Source organism: Salpingoeca rosetta (assembly GCF_000188695.1).
Source record: "Salpingoeca rosetta unplaced genomic scaffold supercont1.26, whole genome shotgun sequence".
NCBI classification, from domain to species: domain Eukaryota; class Choanoflagellata; order Craspedida; family Salpingoecidae; genus Salpingoeca; species Salpingoeca rosetta.
The window spans coordinates 750,856-765,855 of record NW_004754908.1 but is presented as its reverse complement, the minus strand read 5'-3'; the positions used below and the strand labels follow the sequence as shown (position 1 = coordinate 765,855).

General features: G+C 54.1%; 6 protein-coding genes across 6 annotated transcripts in view; 2 read left to right on the top strand and 4 right to left on the bottom strand.

Annotated features, from left to right (window-relative positions):
* PTSG_09649 (uncharacterized protein) overlaps window positions 1-23 on the bottom strand; it is a gene marked incomplete at both ends in the record, with an annotated part of 9,180 nt that extends 9,157 nt beyond the window's left edge. The window contains one exon of the mRNA XM_004990016.1: window positions 1-23. This exon is cut by the window's left edge and continues 10 nt beyond it. Within this exon, the coding sequence (XP_004990073.1) occupies window positions 1-23 (23 nt within the window).
* Window positions 24-406: 383 nt separating this feature from the next.
* Window positions 407-1,997, top strand: PTSG_09648 (uncharacterized protein; the record flags this gene model as incomplete). The annotated part of the gene is made up of 2 exons (XM_004990015.1): window positions 407-598; window positions 756-1,997. 2 exons carry the CDS (start codon window positions 407-409, stop codon window positions 1,995-1,997), a joined length of 1,434 nt encoding a protein of 477 aa, XP_004990072.1.
* Window positions 1,998-2,784: 787 nt separating this feature from the next.
* Window positions 2,785-6,308, bottom strand: PTSG_09647 (NEK/NEK2 protein kinase; the record flags this gene model as incomplete). The annotated part of the gene is made up of 13 exons (XM_004990014.1): window positions 2,785-2,867; window positions 3,142-3,271; window positions 3,480-3,581; window positions 3,776-3,929; window positions 4,112-4,250; window positions 4,410-4,461; window positions 4,598-4,695; window positions 4,943-5,018; window positions 5,241-5,301; window positions 5,437-5,532; window positions 5,759-5,880; window positions 6,064-6,173; window positions 6,299-6,308. 13 exons carry the CDS (start codon window positions 6,306-6,308, stop codon window positions 2,785-2,787), a joined length of 1,233 nt encoding a protein of 410 aa, XP_004990071.1.
* A 904-nt stretch (window positions 6,309-7,212) lies between these two features.
* On the bottom strand, window positions 7,213-8,812 carry PTSG_09646 (uncharacterized protein). The gene is made up of 5 exons (XM_004990013.1): window positions 8,499-8,812; window positions 8,214-8,291; window positions 7,904-7,967; window positions 7,658-7,699; window positions 7,213-7,496 (listed from the first exon to the last, which is right to left on the bottom strand). The coding sequence occupies exons 1-5, from the start codon at window positions 8,712-8,714 to the stop codon at window positions 7,348-7,350; spliced, it is 549 nt and encodes a 182-aa protein (XP_004990070.1). The 5' UTR covers window positions 8,715-8,812; the 3' UTR covers window positions 7,213-7,347.
* On the top strand, window positions 8,728-10,686 carry PTSG_09645 (lipoate-protein ligase b). Its single transcript, XM_004990012.1, has 6 exons — window positions 8,728-9,003; window positions 9,200-9,310; window positions 9,569-9,649; window positions 9,773-9,899; window positions 10,048-10,188; window positions 10,355-10,686. Exons 1-6 carry the CDS (start codon window positions 8,782-8,784, stop codon window positions 10,501-10,503), a joined length of 831 nt encoding a protein of 276 aa, XP_004990069.1. The 5' UTR covers window positions 8,728-8,781; the 3' UTR covers window positions 10,504-10,686.
* On the bottom strand, window positions 10,536-14,762 carry PTSG_09644 (4-hydroxyphenylpyruvate dioxygenase). Its single transcript, XM_004990011.1, has 14 exons — window positions 14,530-14,762; window positions 14,270-14,360; window positions 14,024-14,127; window positions 13,765-13,807; window positions 13,539-13,621; window positions 13,145-13,286; window positions 12,893-12,987; window positions 12,576-12,697; window positions 12,326-12,410; window positions 12,050-12,121; window positions 11,778-11,894; window positions 11,519-11,584; window positions 11,237-11,293; window positions 10,536-11,070 (listed from the first exon to the last, which is right to left on the bottom strand). The coding sequence occupies exons 1-14, from the start codon at window positions 14,530-14,532 to the stop codon at window positions 10,996-10,998; spliced, it is 1,155 nt and encodes a 384-aa protein (XP_004990068.1). The 5' UTR covers window positions 14,533-14,762; the 3' UTR covers window positions 10,536-10,995.
* Window positions 14,763-15,000: the final 238 nt, after the last annotated feature.

The window sequence follows — 15,000 nt, the reverse complement described above, 5'->3', positions numbered from 1 at the left end:
GCCGTTGCGCTCTTCGTGTGCATCTTCACTGACCTTTGTGAGAAGTAGATCTGAATAACGGTCGATGGCTTGCTGTAGCACAGTATTGGATGAGTTGCTATTGATTTGCAGCGCTGGGTGCACCGACTGCGTGTGTGTTTATGTGTGTGTGTGTGTGTGTGTTGGGGTGAGTGAGCAAGTGTGCGCAAGTGAGATATGTGTGTGTGTGTGTGTGTGTGCGTGAGTGAGCGAACGCGTGTGAGTGTACGCAAACATCCATGTACACAAACATCTTTGTACACAAACATCTATGTACAAACATCTATGTACACAAACATCTGTGTACGCAAACATGTGTGAACTCTTCCAACACAATCCAATACGCAGCAGCACACCAGATTCCACAGTCACTCGGCACAAACTCACGATGGTTGTGCTGTGTGTCCTGCAACGCGTGGGCTTTGGCCACACTGTAGCAATCCCATCGCACCCGCCCGTGCTCACAACAGCTCCTGCTGAGCATAATGGCACCACTGTTGTGGCCAGCGCCACCAGCGCCACAACCGCCAGCAGGACCGCTCGCACACAACACACTTCTCCACAACACCGCAGCAGCATCGTCAACCAAAACAACGGTTTGCGACAACACAAAATAAAAGCGACTGCCTGCACGCACTCGTCGCATGCGCTCCTTCTTCCACTCCTTCCTTGCCTCTTCACACGCGAAGGCTCCACCCACGAACGATCATAGGATCATGCTTCTTCCCCACGCCCAGCACGCCCGCATCCCGTGCTTCGCTGCGCTTGCCGCTGTTGCCCTTCTCACGCTTGCGGTGGGGAGTCTTGCTGGGTCTGGGCGCGCGTCGCTGACGCAGGACGCGAATGGAACCGTGCATTTGCGCACCAGCGACCCGTCCCAGCGCGTGCTGGTGAACGATGTAGATGTGCTCGGTGTCTTGCGTGAGCTCCAGAGCCAACAAGGCGTGCTCGACACACTGAAGGTTCGCATGTGTGCGGGCGTGGATGCACTCGCCACCATTGGTGGTCCCTTCACTGCTCCGTACTCCGACGTCGTTGCAGCGCCAAACGGCATTCTTTATGGCATTCCAAGCGTTGGCGATGAGGTGGCCTGGATCAACCCTCGCACCGGACAGGTCGGAACCGTCCTCATTCGGAACATCAATTGGGCTTCAAGTTTATACTGGGCCAGTGGGGTACTGGCAAGCAATGGCAAAATCTACGGTACGCCTGCCAAAGCGCAGTTTGTCCTTATCATCGATCCGGCCACCAACACCGTGGATGTGTCCACAATCGAGGTGCCTGTGCCGCCAGTCGACCCTCAGAATGCGCAGTGGGCGGGCGCCGTCCTTGCACCCAACGACAAGATCTACGCCGTTCCCCGCCACGGCACAAGCGTCCTCATCATCAACACGAAAACGAACCTGGCGGATGTCACGACCATCGCCAGTGTCAGCACACCACTGCAGACCGACCAGTGGCACGCTGCAGTGCTGGCGCACAACGGCCTCATCTACGGTATCCCCTTGTCTGCCAGCTCCGTCCTCATCATCAACCCTGCCACAGACACAGCGGACACAACCACACTCGCAAATGTTGGCAGTGGCATGAAGAAGTGGCTTGGCGCAGTGACGGGTCAAGATGGCCGCATCTACGGTATTCCCTACGACAGCCCGCACGTGCTCGTGATCGACCCAAGCACGAACACCTTCGACACCACCAGCGTCGCCACAAACTTTATGGCCGGTGGTGACAAGTGGGCCGGGGGCGTGCTGCTCGACGACGGCCACATCCTCGGCATGCCAAGAGCAGCCCAGAGCGTGCTCTTGATTGACCCGAGCACGAACACCACGGATGCCGCCTCTCTGGCCCTGGGCATGCTCGGTAGCGAAACTGAGCTGCAGTGGAGCGCCGCGGCCCTCGCTGTCGACGGAAAAGTGTACGCCGTTCCTCTTCAGATCGACGACGTTCTTGTCATTGACACCTTCTGCATGCTGTGAAGCATGTGTAACATGCCGTCGTGTGTGTGTGTGTGTGTGTGTGTGTGTGTGTGTGTGTGTGTGTGTGTGTGTGTGTGTGTGTGTGTGTGTGTGTGAATGTGTGTGTGTGTGTGAGAGTGTGTGAATGTGTGTGAGTCCGTCCGTGTTGTACACACACGCTCCGCTTGTGCGATGATGCATCGAGTGATTTACAGCAGTACATGGCGTGGGTTCAATACGAGATGCAAAACTGATGCGGTGCGTGTGGCGAAGCTCTCATCAACAACAACCAGAAATATACAGCAGCACCACAAACGAGAGAAAGGCAGGGTGGAACAAGGGGAACGAAGGCGGCACAGAAACAAGACACGGACAACAAAGGGCAAGCAAGTGAATGGTGCAACGGCAATGGCCAGCAACACCGACGACAACAACAACGGGACGCAGAAGAACGGCTATTATGGCTACCGGCAACAAGGGGAACAGCCACGAGAGACAAAACCCAAGAAGGAGGGAAGGCCCAAGCAAAGCGGGCAGATAACAGGAATAGCAAAGAAGCAAGCAAGCAAGGCAAGGCAAGGCAAGGCAAGGCAAGGAAAGTTCGACTAAACAGAGAGAAGAGAGAAAAAGACTTATAGAGACCGAGAGAGAGAGAGAGAGAGAGAGAGAGAGAGAGAGAGAGAGAGAGAGAGAGAGAGTGTGTGTGTGTGTGTGTGTGTGTGTGTGTGTGTGTGTGTGTGTGTGCCACAACACCCGACGCGGTGTGAAATCACTTGCGTCTGGCGGCAATCTCGTTGCGCTGGTGCTGTCACGGAAAGATGTTTGTGATTTCCTGCAGACCAATCCCGGCAAGTCGCTTCTGTAGCCTCGCATCAAAGCCTGGCGTGGCCACTGTGAAATATTGCACACCAGAACAACCAAGCAGTGGCATGTGAGCTCTTGACACCCTGCATTGAACAAGACAATACACACGCATGCACGCACATATGCACATATGTACACACACACACACACACAAGCACGCACACACACACATACACACACACACACACACACACACACACACACGTGCACACCCACACAAGCATGCACACACGCACACACACACACGCACACACACGTATGTTCAAGGCAAGGTGCAGTGTGCCGTGTCCCATGCACGTACGTGGATTCGTTCGTTCCCGCGCCATGTCCAGCAGCTGCTCTCGTTGTTGCACATATTTCTCTCGCAGACGAAGGTCGCGTTCCCTCTGCTCCAACGCCCGTTCACGCGTCAACAGTCGTTGCTCACGCGCCTGTACATGCGGGCAAATCAGTGAGCACGGGAGCTTGGGATGAGACGGTGTCGAATGCACACTGTGCGTCTGCGTGTCTCGTCTACATCACGCCAACGACTTGCGTGGGTGCGTGTGTCTATGCGTGCCCGATTGAGAGCAGACACTGTGGGAGTATGAGGCCAAAAACAAAACCACTTCAGCTGCTGTCACGCTTAGCTGCGCTCACCTTCAGCGACGCCTCCAACTGCCTCAGGTCTGCTGCCTTGTCGTGCGCGCTCGAGTGACTCGAGCACGAGCTCTCCTCACTGGAGCCAGCGTCGCTCCACATCTGAAGGAAATGGATAAATAACACGTGAGTGGTTCAGCAAAACCGGCTGAAGCAACACATCCTTGAAAATATCACGGCACACGAATGACCACACGCACCCACCGACAAACGCACACGCACGCATACAACGGCCACAATAGACAACATACACAACAATCAACGCACAAACATGCACAACTCCTGCATTGTCGCACCTCAGCGCGGCCAATGCGACGGGAGCAGTGTGCACAGAGCGGGACAGGGGTAAGATCGGAGCCTGCCCTCGGGCTAGGCGGTTGTGCAAAGTAGCTGTGCTCAAGCAACTCCTCCGCAGACGGTCGCTTGCGCGGATCTTGCTGAAGCATCGACCTGTTCGTGTTGAAGACGAAGACACAGCAGCAAAGGGGCGGGAGGGGGCCAAGGAAGAGGAGGCGTGAGTCGAACAGTTTTTCAACCAACACCGTGCAACATACAACAAGCACACCCGACCAACTACGTGTATGTGGTTTGTGTGTGCGTGCATGCGTGCGTGTGTGTTCGTATGTACGCACGTGACGATGGCATTGAGCTGTGCAGAGTATCTTGAGGGGAGCGGCGAGAAGCGACCTTTCCTGATGCGCCGCGCCAATGACGCCTGGCAACTTGCGTCAAATGGCGGTCGCAGCGCAGCAAGCTCATACACGATGCAACCTAGGTATTCACCGCACACAGACATAGGGACGACGTGAGACACATTGTTGTTGCTGCGCATGTTGAGCAAGGCAAGAGCAAATGCGTCATGAGACGGTGGACATGGGTTGTGAAATCCACACCGGAAGTGAAAGATGAACTTGTGCTGTGCAAACTTACCCAGTGACCACATGTCTGACTTCTCGTTGTACGCGCGCTCCGTGATTTGCTCCTGCACACGACACAATAATGGGCACAGCTTAGTGCACATCAACAGAAGAAATGCAACTGTTCACGACCATGTGCTTGCTTGTGTGCTGGGGCGAAACTTAGACATTTCTTTTCGCATCACAACACACACAGCTTACCGGCGACATGTAGTATGGTGTGCCGACGAAAGTGTGTGCAAGCGCCGCCTTGCTTGCAAGCACGCGGGCCAATCCAAAGTCGCCCAGCTTGGCGTTATCTACAACCATGAGCGTTGCAATGCCATGGTATTGGCGACAATTATGTGAGCGTGAGAGCGTGCAATGCGGTGCGATTGCGTGTGTATGTGTATGAGTGTTGCAGTACAATTGTGTGTGTGTGTGTGCGTGTGTCTGAGTGGGTGTGTGGGTGTGTATGTACGTGTTTGGCAATTCATCCACTTTGGGTCACGTGTGCAGAAAAGAGGGCCATCAAGATGAAAGTGCATGGCCCGTATGTACACGCACGGTCTCGATCGAGGAAGATGTTTGCTGGCTTGAGGTCGCGATGCATCACTTTTCCACTCGATCTCAGATGACACTCCTGTTGCAGAGAACAACACATGGTTTCAGAATGTGGTCGTCACACTCAACGCACGCGCATGCAAGGAAGAATGCAACACACACACACACACACACACACACACACACACACACACACACACACACACACACACACACACACACACACACACACACACGCACGCACGCACGCAGAGGCACGCAGAGGCACACAGGCACACACACAACTGCACACACGGTGTACCTGCAGTGCGAGGAGGACTTGCTTGAAGACGCGGCGAATGAACGGCTCCTCAAGCGTCGTGCTGTACAGCACAAGCAACAACAGCAACAGCAGCAACGTGATGGTGGAAGTATGGTCACGTGAGTCCAATGTAGTGGAAAAGTGTGTGTTGGGGTGTGACACCACGCTTGTGCGCATCAACAGACCGCGTGCGTACCCTGTGCGCTTGCATTGCTGGATGACACCAGAGAGGTCGCCGCCTTCACAATACTCCATCACAATGTAGATGGTCGTTCGTGACCGATCAATGATTCTGCATGTTGTTCACCACACCGGAAAAGCAGTAGCGCAACACCAACGAGCCAGCGTGAGGTTATGCGAAGCGTGTGAACATGGTCGTTTGTGAGTGAGTGTGTATGTAAGGTATGTGAGTGTGTGTATGTGTGCGTGTGTGTAAATGTGAGTGTGCATCCAAGTGTATGTGTGCTTTTGCGTGTTGTCTGCACTAACGCTACAAGTGTGTTTTTGGGTTGCCTCACCTGTCGTAGTAGCGTACGATGTTTTCGTGTCTGAGCTCCCGCAAGATGTTGACCTCGGACACCAGCATCTGTTTCTCCCGCTCCGTCATCTTGCCGTAGTTGAGCTCCTTCCACACCAAAATCTGGGTGTTGGTTGTCGGTAGTGGGTGGTGGCGAGCAGTTGGCGCTTCGAGGATGAGATTGGGGTGGCTTCACGGCTGCGTCTCATTCACTTCAACATGAAGGATTCGTGGCTGCACACACGCAGACACACACAGGCACACACAGACACACGCACACACACACGCAGACACAGTTGCACGCACCTTGCGATCACTCTTGCGCATGACTTTGCTGCAGATGCCAAATGTTCCCGTGCCAATGCTTTCAAGCACAATGAAGTCGTCGCATGTTGTGCTGTGTTTCTTCCTTGTCCCTGTCCATGAAGCAAGCACGCGTGGATATCAACAGATGTGAGTGCCTCAAGCTACACTCTCAGCACAACCAGGCCAATCATCAAAGACTCAAGCAAGGGAACAAGCGAACAAGTTGTTTGTGTACCTCCAGACATGGCTGGTTGTTGTTGTTGTTGTTGCTGCTGTTGTTGTTGTTGTTGTTGTTGTTGTTGTTGTTGTTGTTGTTGTTGTTGTTGTTGTTGTTGTTGTTGTTGTTGTTGTTGTTGTTGTTGTTGTTGTTGTTGGGTGCTGGATGAAGTATTGCAGTAGCAGCAGTGGTAGCAGCAGCAGCAGCAACAGCAGGCTCAAGCACTTGACGTGAGACAATTGCAGGTGAGCTCGCTGTGGGTCGTCCTGGATTGTGTTGATCAACGAACGTGGCGTATCGCAGCGGAGCAGTGTCGCAGCGTGTGAGATGGCTTGCTGCCCTTTTCAAATTTCGTTCCTGAGTGGGAGGTGGGCTGCTCGTTGGGACCGTTATGATTCGATGACTTGGTGGATGCATGCACACACTGACACGAGTCGGTCGGTCGCCGGGTTGCGGTCGGTGGGTGTCTGCTCGTGACGGCTGGCTCGGCTTTTCGTTTTTCCTTGCTGGTCATTAGTGGAAATTCGAATTTCCCTCCAAATTATTGTTTATATTTTCACCAGTATTTCGGCAACAGTAACTGCAACCAAACCTCCGCTGGTGGTGTCACCGCACACCACCTCGCACAAAGCCCCGCCGTGACGTCAGAGAGCTGTGTCCTCCGTGTGTGTGTGTGTGTGTGTGTGTGTGTGTGTGTGTGTGTGTGTGTGTGTGTGTGTGTGTTTGTGTGTGTGTGTGTGTGTGTGTGTGTGTGTGTGTGTGTGTGTGTGTGTGTGTGTGTGTGTGTGTGTGTGTGTGTGTGTGTGTGTGTGTACGAGCGACAAGTTGCAATGGGCTTGGTAGCATCGAAGCAAGGCGCCAAGTGCGAGGTGTAACGGCGGGCCAGCATAACTCAGAAAAGGAAGGGAAGACAGTCAAAAGAGAGAGCGAGTGTGTGTGTATGTGTGTGTGTGTGTACAGATGATGTTGAGATGACATGAGCAAAGGCAGGTTGTTGCTGAAGAGGCAAGGAGATGATAAAGGTGGTGGAGGGAAAGTAAGAAGGCTGCTGTGTCCTATCGGCTGTATCATTCCGATTGCGCTGGTTCATCGCTGCCTTCCTCTTGCTCTTCCTCTTGCTCTTCCTCTTGCTCCACCTCGTGCAGCTCTGCTCTCAGTAGCGTCATGGTCTTGATGCCTCGCCCAAGATACTTCCACTCTGTCCGCTCAGTCGCCTCTGCGTTTGTGTTGTGTGCATGTGTGTTGTATGTGTGTGTGTGAGGGAGGGAGAGGCTGGAGAGGCAACGGGGGCAAGCATGCACTGCAAAGAGTGCAGTGCACTTGCATTCGCGCGCGCACACACACGCGCACACACAAACACACTCATGCGCTGTCAACCTGCTTGTGTTGCTTGCAAGATGAGGTTGGTCCCAAACGCCTCTGCCCGGTGGGTGAGAAGATGAGGGAACGTAGCGGTGCGGAGAGACATGTCAGTGAGAAGGGCACACGAACGACGCATGAAGACCGCACACACAGCTACACACACAGCTACACACACACACACACACACACGCACAGCTACACGCACAGCTACACGCACAGCTACACGCACAGCTACACACACAACTTCATGTTTCCCTGTACCTGAGTACTGTCCAACAAACACGTCTGATCCCATGCGAAACACGGGCTGTGCTGTGTGCGCACCCTGTCAACACAAAATCCCACCAACAAGGGAATTGTGCATGAACCAAGCACACAGAGAAAGGAATCAGCAATGTGTACACTCTCACACATGAACGAGACTGGCTGTAGGGCAGTGCCCGTGTTGTCGTGTGTTGAGCACCTTTCCAACAACACCGAATACGTTGCAGCACACGCAACAAGAACAACACATGCAAGCACGAGAAGGAAGGTGGCACCAGATGAAAACCTGCAGGTGTGCGCAACATACCACGACTTTGAAGGTCTCTGGTCGAAGATTCAGGCCAGCATACTTTGAATTGTGCACTGAGGCAACAACGTACTCCGTCTAAATGGTACATCGAGTGGTGACGGGGATGCGGAGGCGAGCAGTCATGTGCATGTGTGAAATGTGATGTGACTCTGGCATGTGTGACAGAATGCGATTGTCAAGCAAGATCCACACGTGATGTGACCATCACACACACACACATGCACACACGCGCACACCCAAACTCATGCACACACACGCACACAATCAATCAATCAAACGAACCTCCCACTCATTGTCGTCTTCTTCATTTCCATTGTGTTGTTGTTGCTGTTGTTGTGCCTCATTGCTGTCAGTGCTGGTGTCACTGATATCGCTGCCAGCACCTGTTGCCACCCCTCCTTGTTGCTCCCCTGCTGCCTCTTGTCCACCACCACTCCCTTCTGCTGCTTGCCCTCTCCCACTCCCGCCACCAGCTGCTGCTGCTGTTGTTGCCTGCATATCTGCCCTTGTCACCCGCAACACTGAAATCAGTTTTTGCCGCTGCTGTCTTGTTTGTGTGTGGGCGATGAGGAAGACGAGTGTTGCTCTGCTTCGCGCTGCAACTGCTGCAACTACTGTCTGCACAGGCAGTGTTGGCGCTGGCGTAGCTTGTGCCGCTGGTGGAGGTGGAGGTGGAGGAGCAGCAGCAGCAGCAGCAGCGAGTGTGCGCGTGCTGCGCTTGCCAGGCCTCATCCCTTGGCTCAACGCAACACGCATGCAGCGCGCCCTCGTTGACACATACACGCAGGTGAACAAACACAGACCTGCTATGCTGCTGGTGTGTTACATTATGTTGTGATGTGTGTGTGTGTGTGTTGATGTTTGGGCATCAAGACATGGTAGGCGTGGTGCAAGTGGATACAGGGTCATGTACTGTCTCACCCTAAATTCACCACACACCATTCTCTGTTCACCTCTGTTCTATTCATTTGTTATTGCCGCAGGACCAGCTGGTGTTATGTCAGCACCCACCAACGTACACTGAAGGCCGCCGCAACAACATTACTGATGAAGAGCGAGCACGCCTGCAGCAGCTCGGTGCACACGTCCATGAGGTCAGACAAGTGTTGCACGCGAACCATCGGATCTGAGGATATGTTGCGCTTCCCAGCAACTCTTTGGACGCGCTCGCACACATGCAATGCACACGCACATGCAACCCGCACACAGACAGAAACACACAGACAGACACACGCATCACACACACACACACACACACACACACACACACACACACACACACACACACACACACACACACACACACACACACACACACGTCACGTTGCGATGATCGTTAACCGGGTGTGCAGAGCAAGCGAGGTGGACAAATGACGTTCCACGGCCCTGGCCAACTCGTTGGGTATCCCATCGTCAAAGTCCCCAACTACGGCGTTAGTGTCTCGTTGTCGCGTGCGTTCTTGCCCGCCACCAGTGATGCAACTTTTCCTGATACGCCTGTGTTGCTGCTACTCCTCACCCATACTTCTGTGCCGCCTTCACTCGGTTCATCTCAGGGGGTCCGCTGCTACGTGCACAAGCTTGAGGAGACACTGATCGAAACATGCGCTCACTTTGGCATTGACGCTGGCCGCTCGCCAGACACTGGCGTCTGGGTTGGCGACGCAAAGATTGCAGCCATTGGTGCGTGCGTGTGTGCGTGCGTGCGTGCGTGTGTGTGTGCGTGTGCGTGTGTGTGTGTGTGCGTGTGTGCGTGTATGTGTGTGTGTGTGTGTGCTGCATTCATCACAGTGACCTGACCACATTGCACGCTCTGGCTGCGTCTTTGCAGGGGTTCAAGTGTCACGTCGGATATCATGGCACGGGTTTGCTCTCAACTGCAACACAGACCTGGCCTGGTTTGACCAGATTGTGCCGTGCGGTATTGCAGACAAGGGCGTCACCTCCATCTCCAAGCAGCTCGGGCGAGAAGGTGTGTGTGTGTGTGTGTGTGTGTGTGTGTGTGTGTGTGTGTGTGTGTGTGTGTGTGTGTGTGTGTGTGTGTGTTTGTTAAGCGTCGTCTGTGTGTTTCAAATGGTCTATTCATTCCACTTCCTTCACTCACCCCACCCCCTGCCCTTCCCCACCGATCGCTCCAGTGACCGTTGAGGAGGTGATACCCGTGGTGGAGGAGTGCTTTGGGCGCGTGTTTGGAACAACAATGGTGGCTGCATCCCAAGACACGATACACGATGCACTCAACCTCGCCAACGCCACCAACGACAGCAACACCACCGCAAAGAGATGATGTAACATGACATGACGTCATACCCCAACTCCTCCAAGATGGATTCTTGATGCGCGCATTGTAGGTCGAGCAATATGTATTGGGTGTTGGTTGACTTGGGGAAGTTGAACGCAACGAAAAAACGAAAGGCTTGCTTGTGTACGTTCGTGTGCAAGGGTGCAAAGTAAACGACCAATCAAGCGAGTGAAAGCAATCACGGCTCGTTCGTGCTACACCACCAACGCACGCCAAACAAAGAAGCTGCATCTAGTAGTGGTAGTCGAGGAAGGTGTGCGTCATAGCAGCTGCGGCGAAAGTAAGACGAAGGTTGTGATACGAAGACAAGAGGTGCGGGCGAATTGGGACGAAGGAAACCAGTGGCGAGCGACAACTCACAACACACCAGCCACGTCATCATATCATCACGCATCGTGTCATTACGACAAACAACAAAACAACTGCAAACGCAAAAGCAAGTTGAGGCGATTCTGTTGTTGCATGTGCGCAGGCGGTTTAGAGGTTGCCGCGGGCAGCCTGGTCCTTCTCAATGGCCTCAAAGAGCGCCTTGAAGTTGCCGGCACCAAAGCCCTGCAGTGCAATCAAACGCAGTAGCAAAGGAACCGCGAAAACACATGAGCACCACAGCAGCTGTAGCCCCTTCATGCAGGCCGTCAAGCGCGTGTGCATAACTACGAAACGGGACAGGCAGACAGACGCAACAAGAGACAGGCAGACACCAACAAGACGAACGTACGCTATGGTTGCAGCGCTGGATAAACTCGATGAAGAGTGTGGGGCGGTCCTGGCAGGGCTGTTTGGGGGGGGGGGGGAGGGGAAGGGGCGGGGGACACGAAGAGATGATTGAGAAGAGGTGTGTGTGTGTGTGTGTGTGTGTGTGTGTGTGTGTGTGTGTGTGTATTTGTGGAGGCGGCAGAAGGAGGATAGCGGAGGACAGTGGGCACAACATGGGTGCAGGCGAAACATGCGAGTGGACACATGTTGTACACAAGCAACAAAAGAAAAAAAATTGCAGCACCTTGGTGAAGATCTGGAGAAGGTAGCCGTTGTCGTCAAAGTCGACGAGGATGGAGTTCTTGCGAATCTGCGCCAGCAAGACACAATCAAACACATGCACAGATGGCGTGAGATGCACGCAGACAGGCGGACGTGCAAGGGTGCCAGCAAGACAGCAAAGGCGGGTGGTGGCAAGGAAAACAAGGCAGTAGGGCAAGCAAGGGAGGAAACAAGCAAAAACCACGAGAAGATACTTCTTGTTGTTGGTGGTGTGCACGTACCAGGTCCATGTTCTCCTTGATCTCGACCTTGGACTCCTTGAGGCGCTCGATGAGGTCCTCGTAGTACGTGTCCGGCGGGGTGAGGAAGTCCAGACCCCGTGCACGGCCAGCCTCAACCTGATCACACACGCAGCACACAAGCATACGCAAGAGTATGGTGGTGAGCAAGCGAAAGTGAGCCACGGCAGCACACCACACACCACACATCACAGCACAGCACACGCGAAACACACACAGCAGCACAACAACAATACAGCAACACAAAAACGTACGGCCTTGATGACGTCGTCTGTGCGGAGAGCAATGTGCTGCACACCGGCACCGCCGTAGTAGTCAACGTACTCCTGCAGCAACACAGGAAGCAAGGAACGGTCATACAGGCGGTGTTGTGTATCAGGGTGAGGCATGTCGCTGGTGGGAGGGCTGTGTGTATTGAACACCAGCGCAATGCAACTCGCCGACCTCACCAGCCACATCAAACCAAACGAAACCCAGAAACCAACATGAGCACCATCAACAACAGCATCGGTATGCGTGGGCGGGCGTACCTGGATCTGGGACTTGCGCTTGCCAGCAGCGGGCTCGTTGATGGGCATCTTGATCACCTCGTCGTAATCCGTCACCACAATCGACCTGTGCAGCAGCCGAGCAAGCACGCGAAGGAGATACAAAGGTGAGGAGCGGTTCAGGGGAGGTTCAGGGGAGGTAAGCGTCATCAGAGGCATGTATGCGCAGCCGTCACAGCAGGAACGGCGCACACAAACACACACACACACACACACAAGGGGTGTCACAAACCTGAGTGCGCTGTACTCGGTGTGGAGCTGGGTGTCGTCGACAGACCAGAAGCGGTGGAACGCGAGCACGTTAGTGTACCACGTGGCAACATCCTCCATCTCGTTATCGGGCTGGTTACCGACCTGTTGTTGTTGTTGTTGTTGTTGTTGTTGTTGTTGTTGTTGTTGTTGTTGTGATAATGTGGTTGGTTAGTGGATCTCAGCTTGAGTCCAGCGCGTGGCATGGAATGAAAAATAATGTACAGGGCAAGGCCAGCGCACGTGCACGCACGCATACATGCACACACACGTACGCAGCCACTCAAGTAGGCAACATACGCAGTGGTCGATGGCGTGGAGGTTGAGGACAGGCAGGGTGGCAAGGAGAGGGTCCTTCTTGGTGAGGGGGACAAAGCCGGGCAGGAAGTGCGTGGCTGTTTCCGTTCGCAGTGAATGCATCGCAAAGCAACAATGAGTCATGATGACGCATGCGCATATGGCAGTTGCAGTTGCACAAGTTGGTGATCAGACACACACGAGAGACAGAGAGAGAGAGAGAACACACACACACACACACACACACACACAGACCTGTGGCGGTGTAGTTGGTGCGCTCGACGAATGTGTGGGTGGTGTCGCCGTACGTCTGCACCTGGGCGAAGACAACGGTGCCGTGCTCGTCCTTCTCCTCCCAGGGCTCGCGCACGCCCTTGGCGCCACGCGCAATCGCACGCTGCAATGTGGTGTGTGTGTGTGTGTGTGTGTGTGTGTGTGTGTGTGTGTGTGTGTGTGTGTGTGTGTGTGTGTGTGTGTGTGTGTGTGTGTGTGTGTGTGTGTGTGTGTGAGTGACGGCGAAATGGGAATAAGTGAGGTCCCATCGTAGAGGGACCCCCCCCCGTGTCGTTGTTCGGAGACACATTGAGTCGCTGTACTTCCGAAAGGTGCAAGCCAGTCAGGCTTGAGTGAACGCATACAACGGCGGTACCTTGTAGATGCCACGGCAGTCCTCGACGGTGAAGGCAATGTCCTTGACGCCATCACCGTGCTTGGTCAGGTGCTCGCCCATCTCTGCAGTTGGTTCGTGTAGGTGGTTGCGGTTGACATGAGTGACTGCTGAACGTATGCATGTATGTGCGCTGTCCCGCAAGCACCGCGCAAAACAACGTAGCAAGCAAGCAAAACAAACCACACCACGCCACATTAGCGCTCACCGTTGTTGCCTGGGTTCAGCGCGGACTTGAACACAAACACAATCTGTCATTGGAGCAAACCCATGGTGTGGTGCCAACAACAACAACAACAACAACAACAACAACAACAACAACAACAACAACAACAACAACAACAACGTGAGAGGCGAATGGAAGGTCTCAGCGGGTGAAGTATGGGGTTAGATTGCGTGGCGGCCTGCAGGCAAGCAAGCCAGAAGATTGCAAATGGACACAGGATAGGTTGGTGGTGTTGACTCACATCGTTCTGCTTGACGGCGTGGGACACGACATCGCGGTCGCCCGTCTCCAAACCACGGTACGCGAGCGGCTCAAAGCCCATGCGCACAGTGTAGAAGGATGCGGCTGTGGAAGGGAAGCAAGGGAGGAGAAGCCAAAGGGAAGACAAAGGGAATGGCACGATGAGCGAAAGCGAGTACAAAAGGAGCGACCGAAGGTGCACCGCACAGCTCACATGGAGCATACCCACACACAAGCACGCGCATACCTTGCTTAGCGTTGCCGACCCAGAAGGTGGCGTGGTCAAAGCCGAGGTAGCGGCCAACGTCAGGCTTGGCGCCCTTATCGGTGTAGGAGGTCTATGTCACACGGTATTGGAGCAGCAACACGCATGTGAGACAGTGAGGCGAGGGCAGTCAGGCACGTGGTCACAGTCATGCACGCACATGCACTCGAACACGACGGATATCATCCGTGCGTTGCCTCTTTCTCCCACTCACGCTCACACAAAGACACCCACTCCCGCACCATAGTTGCGGTGAAAGGAAAGGCGAGAGGCAAAGGGAGAGCTGGTGGCGGTCTCTATCAATCGCGTGTGTGAAGCAAGCAGGAGTGGTAAATGGCGCTGGCAGCGTGGTTGCTGTGTTCTGGCTGGCTGGCGGTCTTGCCTTCTTCGTTTGCGTGTGTGTGTTTTGGTTGTGCCACGCCACTCGAGCGCTTCTTGCTTGTTGCTTCTTGCGCCCAATGAAAACACACCCAAGGATTGCACAATATGAAAAAGTGTCTGGAGTGATGTGAGCGTTCTGCATGGGCCCGTTCCATACAGCGTGGGTTGAAAGTCAATTTTGACGTTGGTCGCGTGGGAAAATTTGCCTTTGGGAAGACGACGACAGCCAAGATGGTGGGATGTGTGTGTGTGTGTGTGTGTGTGTGTGTGTGTGTCTGTGTGTGTGTGTTGTGTGTGTGTGTCTGTCTGTGTGTGTGTGTGTGTGTGTGTGT

Coding starts and splice junctions, on each gene's coding strand:
- PTSG_09646 (XM_004990013.1), bottom strand. CDS start 8,714: ATGCAGGCAACAACAGCAGCAGCAGCTGGTGGCGGGAGTGGGAGAGGG. Junction 7,968..8,213: donor CAGAGACCTTCAAAGTCGTG/GTATGTTGCGCA, acceptor TTGTGTTGACAG/GGTGCGCACACAGCACAGCC. Junction 7,700..7,903: donor GTTTGTTGGACAGTACTCAG/GTACAGGGAAAC, acceptor CCCACCGGGCAG/AGGCGTTTGGGACCAACCTC.
- PTSG_09645 (XM_004990012.1), top strand. CDS start 8,782: ATGAGGAAGACGAGTGTTGCTCTGCTTCGCGCTGCAACTGCTGCAACT. Junction 9,650..9,772: donor TCAAAGTCCCCAACTACGGC/GTTAGTGTCTCG, acceptor GGTTCATCTCAG/GGGGTCCGCTGCTACGTGCA. Junction 9,900..10,047: donor CGCAAAGATTGCAGCCATTG/GTGCGTGCGTGT, acceptor GCGTCTTTGCAG/GGGTTCAAGTGTCACGTCGG.
- PTSG_09644 (XM_004990011.1), bottom strand. Junction 13,622..13,764: donor GCTGAACCCAGGCAACAACG/GTGAGCGCTAAT, acceptor AACCAACTGCAG/AGATGGGCGAGCACCTGACC. Junction 11,071..11,236: donor TCCAGCGCTGCAACCATAGC/GTACGTTCGTCT, acceptor ATTGCACTGCAG/GGCTTTGGTGCCGGCAACTT.